The sequence below is a fragment of the Erythrolamprus reginae genome, chromosome 1 (genome assembly GCF_031021105.1).
Source record: "Erythrolamprus reginae isolate rEryReg1 chromosome 1, rEryReg1.hap1, whole genome shotgun sequence".
Taxonomy (NCBI): Eukaryota; Metazoa; Chordata; class Lepidosauria; order Squamata; family Dipsadidae; genus Erythrolamprus; species Erythrolamprus reginae.
In genome coordinates this window covers 73,793,397-73,815,966 of record NC_091950.1, presented here as the reverse complement: position 1 = coordinate 73,815,966, position 22,570 = coordinate 73,793,397, and the positions used below count along the sequence as shown (strand labels likewise).

General features: G+C 41.1%; 1 protein-coding gene across 1 annotated transcript in view; it reads left to right on the top strand.

The window, feature by feature from the left end:
- AKAP6 (A-kinase anchoring protein 6) overlaps positions 1-22,570 on the top strand; it is a 271,172-nt gene that overhangs the window by 203,539 nt on the left and 45,063 nt on the right. The window contains exon 10 of the mRNA XM_070734077.1: positions 2,385-2,609. Coding sequence (XP_070590178.1) covers positions 2,385-2,609 — 225 coding nt within the window. The remainder of the gene's footprint in view (positions 1-2,384; positions 2,610-22,570) is intronic.

The window sequence follows — 22,570 nt, the reverse complement described above, 5'->3', positions numbered from 1 at the left end:
GGGTAAAGACGCCCTCCCCATTCCCCAGGAGGCTCTCTGGAGGCCAAAACACCCTACCAGAACCTCTGTGTGAGCCAAAAATCAACTGGCTGGCACACACATGCATGTTGGAGCTGATCTAGGGCAACAGCTCGCGTGCCAGCAGATATGGCTCTGCGTGCCACCTGTAGTACCCGTGTCATAGGTTCGCCATCACTGCCATATATTTTTCCTAATTGTCCTGGTGTGGTCCTTTAATGTTTTCCTTTGGACTTTATATGGCCACACCATGTGGCACCTTATCATTTCCCCTTACAAAGGGAATCTTTTTTCTGCATTTATTATTTGCAGAATGATAAGCTAGTGCTTATGTCCCAGATCATCCTGCTTCATTAAATACACATTTTATGACTACAAATACTCTTGTATTTGAAAACCTGTGTGCTTATTTCATAAGTTCATTGTTAAACACAAATAAAAGTACAAAAATACATATAGCTATTTTAATGCATTAAAATTAGCATTTTAAACAAATAATTGAATAAACTGACAGAAGCAAACAGAATTGTGCTAAACTATTTGGAAACCCTACTGAAAGCAACATCAAAGTTAAATTGAGTTGATTCTATTGATTTCAGTATATCTTCTCCAAGTCTTAATTATCTAACATCGTTGAATTGTTATGCTATTAGCAATAAGTGATATTTTTTTAAATGTTATTATTTTAAAACTTCCCATGCAGTCTATTTACTATTTCATTATAGAATCCTTGTTAAAAAAATCGTTGCCATTTTATGTAACAAGATACATAAATTTTACGTTACATTATAGTCTACAATCTAGATCCATCTACCATATTTTTCAGAGTATAAGACGCACCTTTTCCCCATAAAAGAGGGTAATAATTTGGGTGCATCTTATACACTGAATGTAGCTTTTTCAAAGCTTCCCCCCCCCCCAGCTGTAAGATCTTCCCAGCTTGCAGGATTTTTTTCATTGTAACTTGTTCTGAAGAATGTTTTTTCCAGCCGTAATGAGGGCTTAACAATCTTTCCAGCTTGTAGGCTTTTTCGTGGCTACTCTCTCTGAAGAAGGTTTTTTCCAGCCCTAAGTATTTGCAGGCTTTGTTTCATTGCTAGTTGCTCTGAAGAATGTTTTTCCAGCTCCTACCAAGGGATAAAATAATCTGAAGCTGGCCAGAAAATACCCGGTAGTCAGATTTTCCCCCTATTTTCCTCCCCCAAAATTAAGGTGTTTCTTATACTCTAGTGCATCTCATACTCCAAAAAATACGGTAATTGTTTTATACCATAACTACAAAAAGGCTAGGTAATATTTTTGGACCTTAGGAACTATATTTAAAATAGCATGTGGAGAGCACCATTGTTGCATACTTTGATTATTATTAATTTACATTATAATCCCCTGAGCCAAGTAATTTATTTTCCAATTATATCGCTTCATATGTCTTATTACACATAAATTTAAGAAAATAATGACTCTGATACAAATTGTTGCAGCAGAAGGCATTTTTCTTTGGGTATGGAGATACCTCCTTCTCTTGAATTTCTTATGACATCTCCTACCTCTTCTTTGCTATTATTCTACACCATTCAGGGTATATCTAGAACATCCACAGAAACTTCTAAAGAAAAGTAATTGTTATAATACTGAATATAAAAGTAGGTTCTCAGTCATTGGTCTATATGCAGCTTTTTGGATCCAAATTGACTTTTACTGAAACTGTTCTATAGGAGGAAAAAGTGGCACTGATATTTTCTCTGAAGAATGTTTTTTCCAGCTCTAACCAGGAGATAAAATAATATGCTGAAGCTGGCCACATGGATACATGATAAAGTGGCAATTGATATTACTAGATTTTGCATCAAGTAAGCCATCATTGTTTGTTTTTGGCTTTTGTGAGAATCAAATCACTGTAATAAGCCATGGCTTCAGCAAATTTTATAAATCCAACATTGTGGCAACTTCAGATCATAATTCAACATCTATATTTCAGCTGTATATAGCACATTTGACTATATATCTGTAGTAGGCATTCTATAACATAACGAGAATATTATATCCATAAGCTTTTATTGATGATCCAGCTTCTTTGAGAATTGTTTACTCCAAAAACAATTCAGTTATCTATATGCTCAGACAGTGTTTTGATATTAGAAATATACTGAAAAAAATAAAACTTGTTCTGCATTTATTTACCTGGGATTGAGCCATGCTAAAGCCAACAGAATATTTTTTTTTTAAAAAAATGCAAAAATAAATCAGGAGTTATAGCAACTAATTTGGTTACTTTCTAGTCAGCGGTTATCTGTTAGATATGTGTACTTTAGATATGTGTACTGTACCTTAGGTTAATCTGTTTTTTTCCCCCTCTGTTGCATTAGAAAACTCTACAAGAGAAAATTCAAGACTCATTGGTAGGGCACAGTGGATTAGGGGCACGTGATTTGCTTTCCCCCGAAAGTGGCAACCTAGTAAGGCAGCTGGAGGTCAGAATCAAAGAACTGAAAGGATGGCTGAGAGATACTGAGCTTTTTATCTTCAATTCCTGTCTGAGGCAAGAAAATGAAGGAACAATGAATGCGGAGAAGCAACTGCAGTACTTCAAGGTAATAAAAAAGCATTGATGCAAATTGGGTTGATTTTTGGAGCAATATAAAATACGAAATGCATATATGTTTAGTACTATATACTGTTACCTGTATATTCAGGCGTGAACATATAATTTCTGCACATTTATATGAAGACATTGCCTTTTCTGTAACAGAACTTAATTTTAAAAATAAATCTTTCTGTATATAAACATTTGCAAGGACCAAAATAATTTCAGTCTTACATCCTGACTCCTTATAACTGTCTCATTGCATTCAGTACTGAATTCTGTATACTCCATCCAGCTTAATGAAGACTCATTGTGTGAGTTTTGGTAGTAAATTACTCTTGCATAAGTTTAGCATACATAAGAAAAAAAGGGGAAAGCATGAAACTGGTTTTATATTAGTATAGTCTTGTGACCTATTGATAGAAACTAACCAGGACCGTTGCTGTTTAGGCTGAGATTTGTTATTAGCTGTTACCTGTTAGCCAATATTCTGGCACCAACTGAGCCTTGTTAATCAACAAAAATGTTGAACAAGAATAGAAATTCTGACAGCAGAATATATCATTTATCTACTTCATAAAACCAATGTAAAAGCATAACAGAAGTTGTAATTGAGCACATATGGGAGGATCATACTTGATTTTGGGTGCATTCAGAAATTGATTTTTTATTTTTTTTAAAGGAAAAATGCAACATTGAGCCATTTTGTCTCATCTTCTCTTATAGTAGATGAGTGCTGCTGGGCAGAATGTCTAAAGGAGTGGCTTTTGTGATATGGCAGCAGATCAGGCCATAGTATTAAAGACTCAGCTACAACTTTTCATTTTATCCTCAAAAGTAATCAAGTGGCAAAAATGTCTGTTGATCAAGTCCTATGTTAATCATGTCATTATTCAGCTCATTAATAATTAAGATATGTTTTGCTGACTCCTCATACTTATGATCATGTCCGTTACTGCTCGAGTCTGATTGGCTCAGGCGCAAGCAGCCAGCAAGCAGGAAAATAAAGCCCTGCTATTGGTTTGGAGCTTGACAGCTCCACTAGACAGGAGCTGTCTAGCCATTGTTCTCTGTTCTGTCTGTTGGTGCTGAAATAAAGCTTGCTCTGAGTCTGCCTTGTTCCTGTCAGCTATACCTCTCCACCTACTTACTGGCAACAAGATGGTGGGATCCAAAGCCTGAAAAAACAATCAAAGCCAGACTCAACAGCGAATCACTAGAGCTGAACCATGAGCTGAATCAGTCACTGGCCGGGTGACAAGAGGTCAATGAAAGCCGACTGAAAATAAACTGTCTTTCTCAGGATGGCTACTCTGCCATCTTTCACTCCCTTTGAGTCCTCAACAGAGACCTGGGAAGACTACCTCACTCATTTGACTGCATCATCTGGGCTAACAAATTCACAGAGCTGTCAGAATCCCAAAAGCTGCAATATTTCTTCAGCTCCTGTAGATGTGACATGTTCACCACAGCCAGAGCCCTAACAGCACCACAGCTCATCTACCTGATTCCATGGGAGACCCTGACTGAGAAATTAAGAAATCACTATTCCCCTGCTCATTTCCAGAAGACACACGTTCCATCAGCGATTCTAAAAATAGGGTGAGTCAATCAATGACTACATAGCCACCCTTAGAACTGTTGCAGTCAACTAGGAGTTTTCAGATCGTGATGACCTCCTCCTGGACCAACTCATCTCAGACCTGGCCCTCTGGAATCAGCTCCCCTCGGAGATTATTATTATTATTATTATTATTATTATTTATTTATTTATTTATTTATTTTTAATTGGATTTGTATGCCGCCCCTCTCCGTAGACTCGGGGTGGCTAACAACAGTGACAAAAAATAGCATGCAACAATCCAATATTAAACAACTAAAAAATACCCCATCATAAAACCAAACATACCATGCATAAATTGTAAAGGCCTAGGGGGAAAGAGTATCTCAGTTCCCCCATGCCTGATGGCAAAGGGGTTTTTAAGAAGCCTACAAAAGGCGAGGAGGGTGGGGGCAATTCTAATCTCTGGGGGGAGTTGGTTCCAGAGGGCCGGGGCCGCCACAGAGAAGGCTCTTCCTCTGGGCCCCGCCAAGCGACATTGTTTGGTTGACAGGACCCGGGGACCCGGAAAAGACCCACTCTGTGGGACCTAACTGGTCGCTGGGATTCGTGCAGCAGAAGGCAGTCCCAGAGATAATCTGGTCCGGTGCCATGAAGGGCTTTATAGGTCATAACCAACACTTTGAATTGTGACCGGAAACTGATCGGCAACCAATGCAGACTGCGGAGTGTTGGTGTAACATGGTCATATTTGGGGAAGCCCATGATTGCTCTCGCAGCTGCATTCTGCGCGATCTGGAGTTTCCGAACGCTTTTCAAAGGTAGCCCCATGTAGAGAGCATTACAGTCATCGAGCCTCGAGGTATTGCCCCTTCCCTCCTTTGAAAGAGTCTAAAACTCAACTATGCCACCAAGCTTGGGGTTATTAGACTCTGCCCCATGGGCAATGAATGTATAATGAGTTTGTATGAATGGATATGTGTGTATTTTAATAGGGGTTTTTTTAGTTTTTAAATGTAACTTTTTAAAATGTTACTTTTAATTCAAATTAACTGTATCTTGATGTATACTATCTTTTTATATGTTGTAAGCCGCCCCAAGCCCTCAGAGAGGGGCGGCATATAATAATAATAATGATAATGATGATGATGATGATGATATTATTATTATTATTATTATTATTATTATTATTATTATTATTATTATTATTATTAGACTGCCAGATCTGAGACTCCAACACTGTTTACTGGCTAAAAAAGAGCTGACCCTCATGAAAGCACTAAATGAAGCCAGGGCTTCTGAGATATCAGAGAAATCTTCCTCAGATATGCAGCATTAACAGCTCAACCTAGGCACCAATCGGTGCATTATGAAGACACCAACCTAGATGTCCACTCAGACAAAGAGGCTAATGTCATCCGCCTGCAAACAACATGCAGGAAGATTACCTCAGGTAACAAATCACCTCAGGCTGCTTGCCTAGGTTGGGGGGTGGGAACCATAGTTGAGGTTCAGAAGCAGGGCCGCCGATAGACGGGTATTACGGGGAGCGGCGTCCCGGGCCCCGGCCAAATTGGAAAATGGGGGGGGCCGGGCCCGGTGCCCGCCAAAACCTCCCCAACTCCGATTGAGACAAACTCTGCCTCTGCGGCCCGCACCTTCTTCCCACCCCCACGAGGAAAGAAGGCAGGGAGGCCGGCAGACAGGCAGGGAGCCCCGATGGCAGCCACGGAAGGAGGAAAGACCGCGAGGTTGGCTCAGCCCTCTGGAAGCCAAGCCGCGCTGTTGGGGAAGCGGAATTGGGGAAGCCGGGAGAGGGCTGAGCCCGGCCGGCTTCTCCGCCGGCCTTGTGTCCCCCCGAGGATTGCAAGGGCAAGAGAGCCACGCCTTTCGGCTTCCGGAAGTGCTGGGCCGGGGGTTCGGTGGGGGCCATGAACGCCGCCTGGAGCCAATGGCTTCTTTTGGGCTTACAGTACTCGAATTCCTGCTGCTGGTAAGCGCGCGCGGGTGGCCGGGTGGGAAGGGCGAGGCGCGAGGGGGAGGCAAGTGGAGAAGCGGAGAGAGAGAGAAGTGGACCAAAAGAAAGAAAAGGGAAAGAGAGGGAGGGAAAGAGAAATGGAGAGGAAGGAAGGAGGGAGGGAGGGGAGGGAGGGAGAGAAGGAAGGAAGAGAAAGGAGGGTAGAAAGAGAGGGAGAGAGAGAGGAGAGAGAAAGGAAGAGGAGAGATAGAAAGGAAGAGAGAGAAAGAAAGAGGGATAGAAAGAGAGAGAGAGTGAGAGATGCTCAGTGAGCCTTTCTTTGAAGTTGCCTTTCTTTCTTTCTTTCTTTCTTTCTTTCTTTCTTTCTTTCTCTCTTTCTCTTGCTCTCTTGCTCTCTTGCTCTTTCATTCTTTTTTCTTTCTCTTGCTTGCTTTCTTTCTTTCTCTTGCTTTCTCTCCTTCCTTCCCTCCTTCCATTTCTTTCATCCCCCCTCTCTATTTTTATTTCTCTTTCATTCTTTCTTTCTCTCTTTCTTGCATTCTTTCTTGCTCTTTTTCTTTCTCTCTTTTACCTTCCCTTCCTCTATTTCTTCTTTTCTTTCTCCTTCCTACCTTCTTCCCTCCCTCCCTTCCTTCAGTCCTTCCTCTCTTACTCTCCCCTTTCATAAGTTTCCTTGCTTCCTTCCTCTGTTCCTGTCCCTTCCCCCTTTCTTTCTTTCTTTCTTTCCTTCCTTCCCTCCCTCCATTTCTTGCTTTCCTTCTCCTTCCTCCCTTGTTTCCTCCCTCATTCCCTTCTTTCACTCCTTCTTCTCTTACTCTCCCCTTTCACGCCTTTCCTTGCTTCCTTTGCACCCTTCCTCTGTTCCTGTCCATTCCCTCCCTCCTTCCTTCCTTCCCACCCTCCGTCCATTCATTCACCCATTCCTCTCTTGATCGCCCCTTTTACCATTCCTTCCTTCCTTCCTTCCGATGTGGGCCCGGGCCGGCAGAGTAGTTTGCTTTTGCACCCCGTCTCGAGCTCCCTTGGTGCCAACCCGGCCCTCCCCACTTCAGAGAGAAGGGGGAGAAAGAGAGAGAGAGAAAGAAAGAGAAAGAGAGAGATAAAAAGAGAAAGATAGAGGGAGGGAGAGAAAGAGATAGAAAGAGACAAAGAGAGGGGGAGAGAAAGAGAGAGAGAAAGAGAGAAAGGGAGATAAAAGAGGAAAAATAGAGAAAGAGAGATAAAAAGAGGAAGAGAAAGAGAGAGGGGGAGGGGGAGAAAGAGAAAGAAAGAGAGAAGGGGAGAGAGGGAGAGAAAGAGGGAGAGAAAGTGAAAGAGAGAGGGAGGGAGAGAAAGAGATAGAAAGAGAAAGAGAGAGGTTGGGAGAGAGAAAAAAGAGAGAAAGAGATATAAAGAGAAAGAGAGAGAAAGGGAGATAAAAAGAGAAAAAGAGAGAGAAAGGGAGAGAAAAAGAGAAAAAGAAAGAAAAGTAGAGAGAGAAAGAGAGACAAAAAGAGAGGGAGAGAAAGAGAGAGAGAGAGATAGAAAAGCAGGGGGGGGCACACCTATTTTGCCAGCCCTCGGATGGGCCATAGGGATCCGGTGTATGTGGAGGGAGAGGTCCCCAGCTTCTGTTCTGCAGAGGGGAAGCCAAAGCCCCCGCATGGCTTATGCAGAGTGCCAGTGTTTGGGGAAAGCTGGGGGGTGGGGGTCTTCCTTAACCCCCATTTCTTTGGTGGGGCTAAGAGGCCTGCCCAGCAGGGCTGATGTGTTGCGGAAGGTCTTGTCGAGGGAGACCAGTGGAGCCCCCCCCCCGATCCCATCCCCAGGGAAGGGGGTTCTGGCATCACTGCCACTGGCTTTGGAAAGAAGCCCCCAGCCTCTTCAGGGGGTGGAGGGAGGGGTCCGTAGCACAGGGCTGGACAATGGCTGAAGACAGTTGACTGCAGCTTTCAGAATTCCTCAGCCAGGAATATGAAGAAGACAGTTTGAAAATTTAAAAGGGAAGGAAGGAAGGAAGGAAGGAAGGAAGGAGGGAAAAGAAAAAGAAGAGAAAAAAGGAAAGAAAGAAAAAGAAGAAAGAAAGAAAGAGGAAGGAAGGAAGGAAGGAAGGAAGGAAGGAAGGAAGGGGAAAAAAACCAAAAGAGAAAAAAGAAAGAAAAAGGGAAGGAAGGAAGGAAGGAAGAAGGGAGGGGGGCCCCAGACACTTAGGCTGTATGGGGCCCCAAAATTCCTGATGGCGGCCCTGTTCAGAAGCACCATTTGCTGCCACTATGTCAAGAGAGGGCACCTGTCCAGGAAATGTAGAGCCTCCCTGCCTGCCTCCAATCAACCTCCAGCACCTGCCTAGCACCAAAATCTTCATCTGCCTACCAGCCAAGATCCAATAGAAGACATCCTCACACAAGATATTATCGCTTCTCCATCTCCAGAACCACAAATCATCCTTCCATGGCCATAAGCAGGCCTTTCTGTCTGAATCACCTCACAAACTATTTTTCACTGTCCACCTCAAAGGCTAGCTATGCAAGATGGAGGTGGACATGGGATTCTCTAACTCTTTCATTTCTTGGGTGACCATCAATCAAATACTGCCTGGTTTCAACAAATGACGCCTTCAACCCTGTTCAGTGTTCCTAAAAGACTACCAGAGCAAACTTATTTCTACTGTAGACTGTGGGTTTTTACATATTTCTCATGCAGGTTTCCAAGGACAACTACCTCTCATCATCATGAAGAGCCACCTGCCATCTCTTTTGGGGCTAGACTGGTTTTCAGCCCTCAGCCTTGTGATCACCAGCATCCATGCTACAAGTGATGAGACACCTTGGACACACTTGCATCTGATTTTGCTGACATTTTCAGCACGGGTTTGAATAAATATATGGGGCACCCCATTTCTTTTAATTTGGATTCCCAGGTGGCCCCAATCCATCTGAAGCCAAGGTGTGTCCTCCTGGCTCTGAGGCCTAAGGTAGAACTTGAACTTGACAAACTCATCACCCAAAAGCTGTTAGAACTTTTGGACCACTATTGTGATCCCTCTGAAATCCAATGGCTCCATTAGGATTTTTGCCGATTGTAAAACAACCCTTTAAAGGGCACTGCAGGTCAACACATATCCAGTTCCTGTCGTCCAACATCTCCTGCATTCCTTGGGCTGGTGCTCCATTTTCACCAAGCTGGACCTTGCACAAGCCTGCCTGTGGATGAGGCCACTGCCATGGCTCAAACCAGTGTCACTCACCAGGAAGCTTTCACGTGCAAGTGTCTCCAATTTGGTGTAAGTGTAGTCCTTGGCAATTTGGTGTAAGTGTAGTCCCTGGCTACTCCAGGGCTTGCAGAGAATGATGCCCTACTTTGATGACATCCTAATCTCCACCTCCAACCACTCTGACCTACAATGCAAAATGAAGGAAGTTCTCTGTTTCCATGAGACTGGCCTTAGGTTATGGAAGAACAAATGCCACATCAGGGTCCCCAAGGTAAAGTTCCTGAGATTCTTTATTCATTGAAGGTATACACCCTATTCCCTCCACACCCTTCCTCCAGGGCCCAGCTTCAGGCTTTCCTGGGTTTACTTAACTTTTACTTGGTTTTCTTCCTCTATTCCTGAGCCCTGCATCACTTGCTTGATGCCAAAATTACCTGGCACTGGGGACAGTCTGAGGCTAAGTCCTTTCAGAGTGCCAAATATCTCCTTACATCCAGGGCCATCCTAGTACAATATAGCAATAGTCTTCCCGTACTCCTAGCTTGAGACACATCCCCTTATGGAATGGGCACAGTCCTGAACCATATGTTGCCCAAGTCCCACCTACTGTCCCCATATTAGACTGGGAGGATCCAAAATCCCCTTGGTCCAGTCTCCACTTCAATTTGGCTGGGCCCACCCATGGCCTATTCAAAGTGGATTGAGTTGACTCACATGCCCACCACTTCATCTGAGACCATAATTAGACTCCTAGAGGCCCTATTTGCCATTCTTGGCCTGCCTGACACCCTAGTCACTGACAATGGCCCCCAGTTTATGTCTGCCATCTTCCAGCTCTTCTTGGGTCAGTTAGGGGTTTGCCATGCCACCACAGCCCCAGCACACCCAGCTGCCAATGACTTAGCTGAACGAGCATCATCACATATCTCCGTGATAACACATCATCACTTGCCAGGCCACTGGCCTCAGCCAAGCGGAATTGGTTATGGGTCGTCCCCTCAGAACCCAACTTGACAGTTTACATTCCAGCTATGCCTCAGAACAACAACCCCCCATGGCAACCACCATGCAACGATATACTGTTCTGGCCAAACAATAATATTTTTGCAATAAATTTTGGTACAGATGAGAAATGGGTTCCCAGGCATGTGGCCCAGCGAATAGGCCCATGCTCCTACTATGATGGCGCCACATAAGTAAGCTTTGCTGGACAGCTCCATGCAACGACATGGCCCAGCCAACTGAACACCACCCTGTCCTAGCTTCTCCCTTTCCACTGGAGCTGGCCCTTCCTTCTTCCTCCATCAGATCACCACCGCTAGCCTACCTGAAGTCAGGGCCTCTCCAGCAATGGTTGAGCCTCCCAAGATGGCGTTGCCCATGTTTCCAGAAGTTCCACAGAGCAGCCCTCCTGTTAAACCACTTTGTTCAGCTGCTAGCACTCACCTAAGGCACTCTGGGTGGAGTTGATGGCCATCAACTTACCTCGCCAGCTCTGCATACATCATCCATAGGTTGAAGGGTGTTGAGTCTTGACATCTCCACTATAAAAGGAGCTGTCAAGCCGCTGTTCTCTGTTCTGTTGGTGCTTAAATAAAGCTTGCTGCTGCTGCTGAGTCTGCCTTGTTCCTGTCAGCTACCCATTTCCACCTACATAACATATTTCATATTTTATTTATTTCAAAAGTAAACAATCATATTATAGAGGACAATTATACATTGGCTCCAGTGAGTACTCACATTCTTTGCAGAGGTATGTTAGAGGTCCATTCTTTTACCCTACTTTGTCTCATTAAGTTTAATGTCCAGGATAAGAAAGTTTTCAAATCAAATTCCTACAAATCACTTTATGAAAGATAAAACTTTATATAGCAAGTAATATAAGCTGTTATAATTGTTCTTAAAAAGTTATCCCCAGTACTGAAAACAAACAGTTTAACAATTTTGACTAAGCAGAAATATGGGGCTTGATTTAGAAATGATTCTTTAAAATTTAAGGATTGATTGATTGGTTGGTTGGTTGGTTGATTGATCAATCATGTATTGTCAGTTTGGTGTCACTATTAGCAATTACATAGACAGATCTTCTTGAAGAAGATCTGCTCCTTTCTTGCCCCTTTTGATCCTCCAAAAGTAATCACATACTGTAATCAAGTACAAAAGCAGACCAGGGATGCTTTACAAGTCGACCTCCTCCTCCATGCTAATGGTTCTCCCCTTCTTACCTTTCTTTCCTTTCCTAGCATTGTTATCATCTCAAGAGAACTTCACATAATGTGCCCAAAATATAATAATTTGAGATTGGTTCTTTGAGTCTCAAGTGGATATCTGGATCTATTTGTTCAGTGTTCTTTGTTTTTTTCCATTTTCTTGGATATCCATGGTATCCTTAGCGGTCTTCTTCAATATCATATTTATAAGTATTATTTTTCTCTTGCTTCTTCACTGTTCAATTTTTGCTTCAATAACATGTCATGGGGAAAAACATTCCCTGCACAATTCAAATATTTTTAAGTATGGCCATCTCATAGTATCTGAGTATCTTTTTCTTCATTATTACGCCACTAAGTGCTAGTTCTGTAGTATATTTCTTGACTAGAGGCTTTCTTTATTTTATTTTATTTCAAGGTAATGAACATACCTAATAATCTTTCCACTTTCTCATTTTCCTAGAACAACAACCCTGGGAGGCAAGTTAGGCAGCGAGAGAATTGGTCACTCATCTGGCTTTTCATGTCTAAGGCATGAACTTACAGTCATCCAGTTTCCAAACAGATGCCTTACTATTAGACAAAGCTAGCTGTTGTTGGTAGTCAATCCTGAAAGATAGCAGCTGTCTACCACTTCAATATATTTAATGTTAATAATATGGCTGGTTTCTATACCTTTTAAGTAGATTGATGTTTTAATAGATTGATAAAATTGTATTTTTATTCTAGTGGGACATAGTGATAGCTGCCAACAGTTCAGTAATAATATACAGAATTTGTATCTATTAGAATTTTCTTTCAGAATAACTTAATATTCATATTAAATTACATGATTAGAATTTTAATAGAATCCCCCCCCCCCAGAGTACTATGGTGGACTACTAAGAACATAGGAACATGTACTAAATATCAGTACATTAGCATAGCATTAGCATTAGATCTTCCCATGCTATCTACCTTAAATATCATCACAATAAAGAATATTCTTTAAATAAGAACAGCTTAAAAAGTAAGAACAGTTTAAAAATTTACTTAACTCAGCATAAGAAACATAATTAGTTTAGTTTAGTTTAGTTTATTTAGATTTGTATGCCGCCCCTCTCCGAAGACTCGGGGCGGCTAACAACAATAAAAAACAATGTAACAAATCTAATATTAAAAAGTAATCCAAAAAACCCCAATTTAAGAGACCAATCATACCAACAAACATACCATGTATAAATTCTATAAGCCTAGGGGGAAGGGAGAAAAAAAAATTCAATTCCCCCATGCCTGACGACAAAGGTGGGTTTTGAGCAGCTTGCGAAAGGCAAGGAGGGTGGGGGCAACTCTGATATCTGGGGGTAGCTGCTTCCAGAGGGTCGGGGCCGCCACAGAGAAGGCTCTTCTCCTGGGTCCCGCCAAATGACATTGTTTAGTCGACGGGACCCGGAGAAATCCAACCCTGTGGGACATAACCGGTCGCTGGGATTCGTATGGCAGAAGGCGGTCCCGGAGATATTCTGGTCCGGTGTCATGAAGGGCTTTATAGGTCATAACCAATACTTTGAATTGTGACCGGAAACTGATCTGCAACCAATGCAGACTGCGGAGTGTTGGTGTAACATGGGCATGCTTTGGGAAGCCCATGATTGCTCTCGCAGCTGCATTCTGCACGATCTGAAGTTTCCGAACACTTTTCAAAGGTAGCCCCATGTAGAGTGCATTACAGTAGTCGAGCCTCGAGGTGATGAGGTCATGAGTGACTGTGAGCAGTGAGTCCTGGTCCAGATAGGGCCACAACTGGTGCACCAGGCGAACCTGGGCAAACGCCCCCCTCTAGACAGCTGAAAGATGTTTCTCTAATGTGAGCTGTGGATCGAGGAGGATGCCCAGGTTGCGGACCCTCTCTGAGGGCGTCAGTAATTCCCCCCCCCCCCAGGGTTATGGACGGACAGATGGCATTGTCCTTGGGAGGCAGAACCCACAGCCACTCCGTCTTATCCGGGTTGAGTTTGAGTCTGTTGACACCCATCCAGACCCCAACAGCCTCCAGGCACTGGCACATCACTTTCACTGCTTCGTTGAGATATAACATGGAGAAATGTTTAAAAAATCATATATGGTTAATCATTCAGGACATCTCTGTCTATATCAGTGGTTCTCGACCTTTCTAATGCCGCGACCCGTTAATACAGTTCTTCATGTTGTAGTGACCCCCAACCATAAGTCTAGTGTCAATTCTCCCAACAGAGCTTTAAGCTAATTGGCAGGAAGAGCAGAGGTACATCCCCATTATAAATGCCTGATTGGTCAGATTGTAAAAACATGTTCCAAGGCACCAGGATAGAAGCCTTAGTTCCTAACACCACGGGAAATTTATCTTTTCCCGTGGTCTTAGGCGACCCCTGTGAAATGGTCGTTTGACACACACACACCCAAATCCCAGGTTGAGAACCACTGGTTTATATGATATACTTTTGGAGATAACCTGGCTTAAATATAGATGTCAGTTATTGGCTAATGGTGCAAGCAGTTTAATTGTTTTTAAGTAATTTAAGGTATTTTATAGTGTACTTACATGCTTATGTTTCAATTTGACAGGAATGATTATCTTAACCTGAATAGCAAAGAGCAATGGATTCTTAAACATTCAAGCATATTTAAAGTGTTTCATTGTTAAAATGTAGCATTTTACATAGCATAGGATTTGCATTTTTTCACCTGTGAATGGGCGAAGAAAGAAAAATAAGGTCTTGATTACAAATGTGGATATTTTTAATACTAAATGTCACATGCCATTTCAAAACTTGTCAGTGAGATCTTGCACTCTTACAAAAGAATCTTGGCAATAGAGATTTTTATTGGAACAATTTGGTGGATAACAGTATAAAAGCTATGTTTCTTAAATGGAAAAAAATACAGCTCACTTTTAGAAAAAAGAACTTATGATGTCTTTTAAACTGTCATTCCTTGTTCCTAACTTGCAATTAGGCAGTATTTCCAAAATGTCATTCTGAGATTTTCCTTCAACCATCATCCTAATAAAAACTGACGGCAAGCATATTATAACAAACTTTCTCCCCTGCAATTACAATGAATAATTTTAAACAGATTTAATAAGGGAAATTCTACAACAGATTTCCAGGAACAGCTATGAAAACAACAGCATGCTTTTAAAGAAATATGCTGCAATATTGGCAAGATGGATAGAGATCAGGAGACAAATCTATGAGCAAAGCTGTTTGGAGAGAATAGTTTTGTAGTGTGTGATACATACTATGCAAATGAGCTTATTAGGACACTCATCTTTTATTATTGGCACCTAATTTAACAGAAGCATTTAAAAAACAATATCTCTGCCTGACTCCTGGGACAACACCCCCCACACACATTGATATAATTGAAAGCAAATCATTGTATGTTACATTGTTTAATCATGTCATTTTTCAGTGGCTATTTCTTGTGCTTCATTACAGGGTTATAGAATAGGTCTCCCTATTAGTAATCAAACATGATTTTGTTGTAGGTGCTATTTTATGAAATCAGTTAAAATATTATTATTTGCCAATATATATATATATATTTAAATGACATCATAATTTATTTCAAGGATTTGCTTTATTTTTGTTTTGGGAGGTTACTTATAATGGGCTGTTTTTTTAAAAAGTTCCAATGTATTTTGTTTATGAAGTATATGCTGCTAATTTTTAAATTAAAGAGATAATCATAGGATAAATCAAAATATAGCTTAAAATGTAGGCTGCTAATAACAATTTCAGCTAACGTGTGCAAAGATGCCTGTTTATAACAAATATAAAAATACCGATGAAAGGATTCTCCTATACTGTGCATATATTTAATACAACCTGGCTATCAAACTGCCCTAATCCATCTCCTTTCTAACAGATTTTAGAAATAGCACAGGGCCCAAACAAGTAAAAGGTAATAAATTATTTTAAGGCTGTAATTCTATCCATACTTATGTGGCCATAAATCCTGTTGAACCATAAGATTTATTTCTTGAGTATACATGTTTAGGACTATGTGCTTTTTTCTGAGACTAAAGCCAGGGGGGGGGGGGTTTTTGCATCCAAAGCCATGTTTGCATAACCCCTAATCCAACGTGAGACTTTAAATAGTGTCCTCACTTCAAATTTCCTGCCTGTGATAACAACTGTCCCTTCCACAAGAGAAGGGAAGAAGATATCAGAAATTAATATCCTTCCCTACCTACTTTTAGTTCTGGACAGGTTGACTTCACATTTTCTTAACAAAATTTAGCCCCAACAGGGGAAAAAATGATTTTTTAAGCTTCCCAATAGCTAAAGCAGATTCTTGAATGGGAAGCAAAACGTTTTCAAAAGAAAAACCAAGAAAGTCCAATTGCCTCTTGAAAAAGCATGTTTGGAACAGCCATGACCTGGATGAGTGTGAATCTCTACAGATTTTTAACTCGTCAATGGCATAATCATGATCCATACTCCTGCAAGAATTCTATTCATTTTCAAGCAAACACAAACAGAATTTTCATGCAGATTTTCTTGTTTAGCAATTGTTCTGTCTGGGTTCCCCCAGACGTCAACACCAACTAAAAAGAGTAACCAGACACGCTGGTAAAAAGCAAAGTCATTTTATATCTTTGAAAACAAACACAGATAACAAAAACTGTTCTTACAAACTGGAATGCTATGAAGCTTCACAGAAGAGTTACGACGGCCAGACAATACAACAGGTTTCTTGCTGGCACACACACCACTGTAGATAATAAAACCCACGCCTCCCCAAGTTTTCAGCCTTCGAGGCCAGAATCAGAGACGCCAAGGATCGAAGCAAGGTCACAGGACTCCCAAAAGATAACTCTCCACAATACAGGAAGGGCGGGCCTGCCTTTTCAACCTTTCTGAGGAGAACCACACCCAAACCCAACTGTTGCCTATCAGGGATGGAAATACCTGGCTAATTGTCCCCTTCTTTGTGCTGCCCTTCTCTGCCTCATATCTATGATGGCTTGTGCGTTCTCATCTAATGACTCCAGGCTACTCGCTGGGGAGAGCTCCCCCCCAGGGGTCTCAAGCTGTTCTCCCTCCTCCTCGTCCTGACATTCCTCTTCCCCGTCTGCCTGGTCCTCCTCCTCCTCCTGTTCCTCGTCCTCCCCCTCTGAGCATGGAGCGGGCAGAGTTCCAGCCGTTCCCTGAGGAGCCTCAGACTGAATCACAACAAGCAATTAACTTTAATACCCAGATATCACAAATACTAAATGTGCTTCTAAGGGTAAGATTTTGAGAATTTTCTCTAAGGGCTATGATAGATATACCATTTATAGAACATTAGGATCTATTTAGAAGTATTTTCAGCACTGATAATTTATAAATAGTAGCTTTCCTTGCTTGACTATCTCTGGAGAAACAATAAAAGTTGACTGTGAAGAGTATTGATTAGCTGAAGTCAATAGTTGGAGGAACACTCCATCTCTCCTCATACTCTAAGAAGTTTTGTATATCATGGGAATCCAGTTTCAGAGAAACCATAGCAGCATTTAGTGTGTTGCATTAAATAGGATCATGTGCAAGAGGAAAGCCTTGCAAATGTGGAACTGGATACATGATCAGAACAGCACTATTGTTAGCAGTGTTTGGGTTGTGGGTATACAAATTAACATGCAAATTGCAAAGGTGACAGAACTTATGTATCTGTTTTAAAACTACATTTGCCCTTCAAGTGAGGTTTGTTATAATAATAAACCCCAGGAAAATAAATATGGAGGGAATATATGCAAATCATGCACATCTGCATGAAGCTCATGGGTGAGCTGTTGAGCTATCATCAGTATGCTGAAGATACCCAATTTTACATCTCCATGCCTGGTAACCTGAGTGATGCTATTGTTATTCTTTCATGGTGCCTGGAGGCTTGGATGGTGGATAACAGGCTAGGTTAAACCCTAGCAAGACATCGGTCTCCCAAAAGATTGCTGCCTGAATCCTAGTGACTGGTTAGGTCCCACAGAGTCAGCCTTCTCCAGGTCCTGCCAACTAGACAATGTCACTTGGCAGGACCTAGGGGAAGAGCCTTCTTTGTGGGGGCTCCGGCCCTCTGGAATCAGCTCCCCCCAGAGATTTGTACTGCCTCCCCACCCTCTTCGCCTTCCGTAAGAGTCTGAAGATTCATCTATGTCACCAGGCTTAGAACCATTAGACTCTAGTCCCTTGGCCGACAAATGTAATGTATGTCTGTTGTTTGAATGGGAATGAGTGATTTTTAATGTTTCTAAGGTTTTAGAGTAATTAGTTAAATTACTTGGATTTTGGAGATTTATACTGTATATTGTTTCTTTTATATTTTGTAAGCCGCTCTGAATCATCGGAGAGGGGCGACATATAAATCCAATAAATAAATAAATAAAAACTTACTTTTTGGAAATCGAAGATGAAAAAAAACCCAGAAATGAACCTGGATTATAAAGAATACTTAGAAATTATAATGGTGGAAAAGGAAAAGGAAGAAAATGAAGAACAAGATTACACAGATGAAAAAGTGACTGAGAATAAAAACCAGATTAATGATTATACTGGGATTTACAATGGTAAAGAAAAAGTAAAAGAGGGGAACATTGATATCAGAAGAAGCAATTAAAATAAGGGGGTAATAGGGAGAAGAGACTAGGAGGAATTAAGTGTGGACATACAAATAATAGATTTAAAAGGAAGGAAAAGAATTTGCAAAAAGAATTATTGGCATAAAAATAAAAGTAAGAAAAAGACAAATTTAAGAGAAGGAGTTGGAAGGAAAAAACTATAGAAAGGGGGAAAAATAGAATTATTATTTTACAATTAATTGTGTCAAACACTATTAGTTGTATATAAGTGTGTATAATTGATCAGCATAATTATCTTGTTAAAAGGGTTTTTTATAAGTTAATACTTTTATATTAGATTGGTACATGATCATTTGAATTAAATTTTGATGATGAAAAAGAAAAAAGAATAAGGAAAAGAAGAGAAATAAATTATACAATAATAGTCATAAAATTTGAATAATCACTAATTTTCTTTATAGATTTGTTTTTATAAAAGATTTGTATAATTTATAAAATTGATTTAATGTTGTAAAGGATTTAGATAATTACTGTTATAAGAACTGTATAATTATTATTTGGTTGAATGGAATGAATGGGAATGACTGCATATGGGGGTTTTATGATTTTATAAATAATTCTTTTTAATAATAATTAGATGTCTTTATATACATATATATAATCTTGTATGGCGCCCTGAGTCTCTTCGAGAAGAGCAGCATAGAAATCTAATAAATAAATGAATAAATAAAATTTTAAAGGTCCTTATATAAGATGATATACTTTATAAATTGGATTTTTTTGTTGTAGAGATTTTAGATAACTTGAGGTTTTTTCCTTTTATTATTGTATATTGGGAAATTGGCAATGTTATTAACCAACGGATGGAAATGTAGTGATGCGATCAGAACTTGTTTAAATATGGAGAATGGGTAAAATTAAAAAAAATTGAGTAACAAATTTGAAAGGGAGATATGACATGGGAAAAGGATCAGACATTTAGGGCATTTAGAAATGACGGAATATTAAAAAATGATGAGTAAAGATAGAAAGTGAGGTAGGTGAGGAGTATGGCCTAAAATTAAGAGGTACAAGAAATAATGAGAATGTTTGGAAGATAAGCTATATATTTTCTTCCAAATTAATTGTAATTTGGAAGAAAGTTGAAGATTAAAGGTGGCACAAAACCCAGGCAACAAAAATAGGATGTAAAGAGGCAGCATTAGAATAACAGTAGATATACCTAGAAGAATATAAATATACAGTATATATAAACATGGATAAGGGGAAAATATATAAATTTAAGAGTAGCACTGATGTTGATATGAAGTTAAGGTTTTGAATTGCCCGTCTATAAAATGGATTAGAGGTATTCATGGAAGGATGAGAGAGAGAAAGAGAGAGTGGAAAGGGGAGAGAGGGAAAGTAGGAAAGAGAGGGGGGGAGAAAGAAGGTAGAGGGAAGAGATGGAGATAAAGGGAAGGGAGTAGTGTGGTATAGAGAAGGAAAACAAATGAGAGATAAAAACACAAAAGATGCATATTTAAGATATTTGTTTATAGCATTTTGGACAGAAATGTATAATTACGTATCTTTTGATATTGTGGTGTATGTATGGATGTTTATGTAAAGATTGTGAAAAAAACATTTTTTAAAAAAATTGCTACCTATTTTACTTTATCATCCACCACAAGGAAAAGATATGTATTTCAAAAACTAGCATTTTCATGCTTTGTAGTTTTATGTATTCATAATAAGTCATTCTTCCACTGACATTGTCACTAGTGATGGTGAACCCAACGGTGTTCGGGTTCGGCAAGTTTGGACGAACTTTATGCAAAATTCGGCCGAACCCAAACCGGAACCCGAACTCAAACGGGGAATCCCACCAAGAGATTCCGGGGGCGGAGTTTTGACGTCACATATACCGGCAGGCTGCTAAGGACGCCAAGGTGATCACTTGCTGGATTCCATGGAATCCAGGAAGTGATCACCTTGGCATCCTTAGCAACCTGCCAGTGACGTCAAAGCTCCAAACGCCGAACGCGCTCCCGAACTTTGCCCGAAGTTTTAAAAAAAATTGGGTTTGTGTTCGGCATACCGAACACCGCAAAATTTGGTACGGACCCAAATTGTGTGGGTTTGGTTTGCCCATCACTAATTGTCATCTTTATACTTTGTAACTGTCTATAAATAGTGTGTGTGTGTGTGTTTGTGTGTTCACTTACTAGTGGCAAGGTGACCCTTCCTACGAAGGAAAAATAAAATACCACACCGTCTTTGTTTACATCAGCCCCCATTTACATCAGTAGGGTAGGGTGTGGTAGGTGAGAAAATTTTCTCCTTTGTCCATTTGTGATTTAAAAATTTATTTCTTGTCACTTTCAAGAGGAAAGTACAGTGATCCCCCGATTATCGCGAGGGTTCCATTCCAAGACCCCTCGCGATAATCGATTTTTCGGGATGTAGTGGTGCGGAAGTAAAAACACCATCTGCGCATGCGCGCCCCTTTTTCCATGGCCGCGCATGCGCAGATGGTGTTTTTACTTCTGCACCTGGGAAGACCCAGCAGCTGAGGAACCGCCTGCCTGCCCGCTTGTCCGCCGCTTTTCCGCTTGTCCGCCGCTTTTCTGCTTGTCCGGCCGCCGCTTTTCCGGCCGCCGCTTGTCTGCCGCTTTTCCACTTGTCCGGCCGCCGCTTTTCTTGTCCACCCGCCGCTTGTCCAGCCGCCGCTTGTCCGCCGCTCTGGGAGTTGAAGACCCAGGGAAGGTTCCTTCGGCCGCCCACCAGCTGATCTGCTCGGCAGCGCAGTAGCAGCGAGGAGCCGAAGATGGGGTTTCCCCGTTGCCCACGCAAAGGGGAAACCCCATCTTCGGCTCCTCGCTGCTACTGCGCTGCCGAGCAGATCAGCTGGTGGGCGGCCGAAGGAACCTTCCCTGGGTGCCGCCCGCCGCTCGAGAGCAAGAGGGGGAGAGATAGAGAAAGAGAGAGAAGGAAAGAAAGAGATGAGAGAGGGAGGAAGAGAGTGTGAGAGAGGAAGAAGCAAGATAGAGAAAGAGAGAGAGAAAGAAAGATGAGAAAGGAAGGGAGTGACGTCATCGGGTGGAAAAATCGCGATATAGCGTTTCGCAAAGATCGAGATCGCGAAACTCGGGGGATCACTGTATATGAGTTCACCTGCCTGAACCAGACATACCCAATAATTCAGTTCAGCCTAAGGTTCAAAGAAAGGGTCCACCTTGAGAGAGACATATACAGTATCCAGTTCCTGCTGGTATGTTTGAGGATGCCGCACCAGTAGTAAAAATGGATCTGCACACGCATCTTTGAATTTTCTGTGGGCGTGAGTGCACGTCCTGGCAAGATTTTGCTTCTGTGCATGAGCAGGAAGCAAAATCTTATGAGGAGTCACACGCATGTGTGAGATTTCGGTGATTTCTGACTTCTGTGCATGCGCAGAAGCAAAAAATCCCCGAAATCTCTCTTGCACACACATCCCCTTGTAATTTTTGGCTTCCTGAACATGTACAGAAGCAAAATCTTGCTGGGATATACATACATGTACACTTGAAGCTGCACTCGCAGCGCACCGGCAACCCCCGGCTGGGCATATACATACAAACATACATGCACACACACATTCTATATTCAGTGATATAAGTTATGCCCATCATAACTAATTGGAGCATCTTAGGAACCTCATGAATAAATAAGTTCATGAAGTTGTGAGTGCAATCAGGGAATTGAGACCACACAGAATTGTTATGTAAATGTGCAATGGATGTATCTAATACTCCTGACAAGGAAAAGAAATGTCAAAAGACTGTTGACTCAAGAGAACAGAGGAAATGGCCTAGGATTTAAAACCTAAGCTGAGATAGGTATAGTGAAATCATAGCTTAATGGGCTTTTGCTCTGATGCAATGGCCATTTTTTTTCATTCATTTGCCACCCCATTTAACGTCCATTAAATGAATATCTGTCTCTTAAATAGAAGTCTTCCAGGAAATGACATTATTGACAACAACTATGTAATAATGCAAATGACATAAATTAATGCAATAATGCACAACCATAATTTATGCTCATTCAGATTTAATGGACATCCTATCCCCTTTAATGGATTGTTAAATTGATGTATGTATCTCTCTGTTTGATATCAAGTCCTGGATTTTGTTAGAGGCAAAATCTGCGTCTATAGTTCTTTGTAATAAAAAGATATTATCCAGCTTTGTTGAATCTGTGAAACTTCTACTGATAGTTAGTAACTGAATATGGACGTGATTTTCTGAAGAGTAAACATATTCAAGATTGTTCTGGTTTGTGTGAAGTCTGATACACAAGAATCAGAACTTTGATACCTATCTATTGGAAAGTTCTGCTTAAAGGTCTTTGATGATGGTAGGTTTATATCTGAGAACATTCTGTAAATATAACTTCAAGTTCTGGATCCCAAAATGATAGAATAAG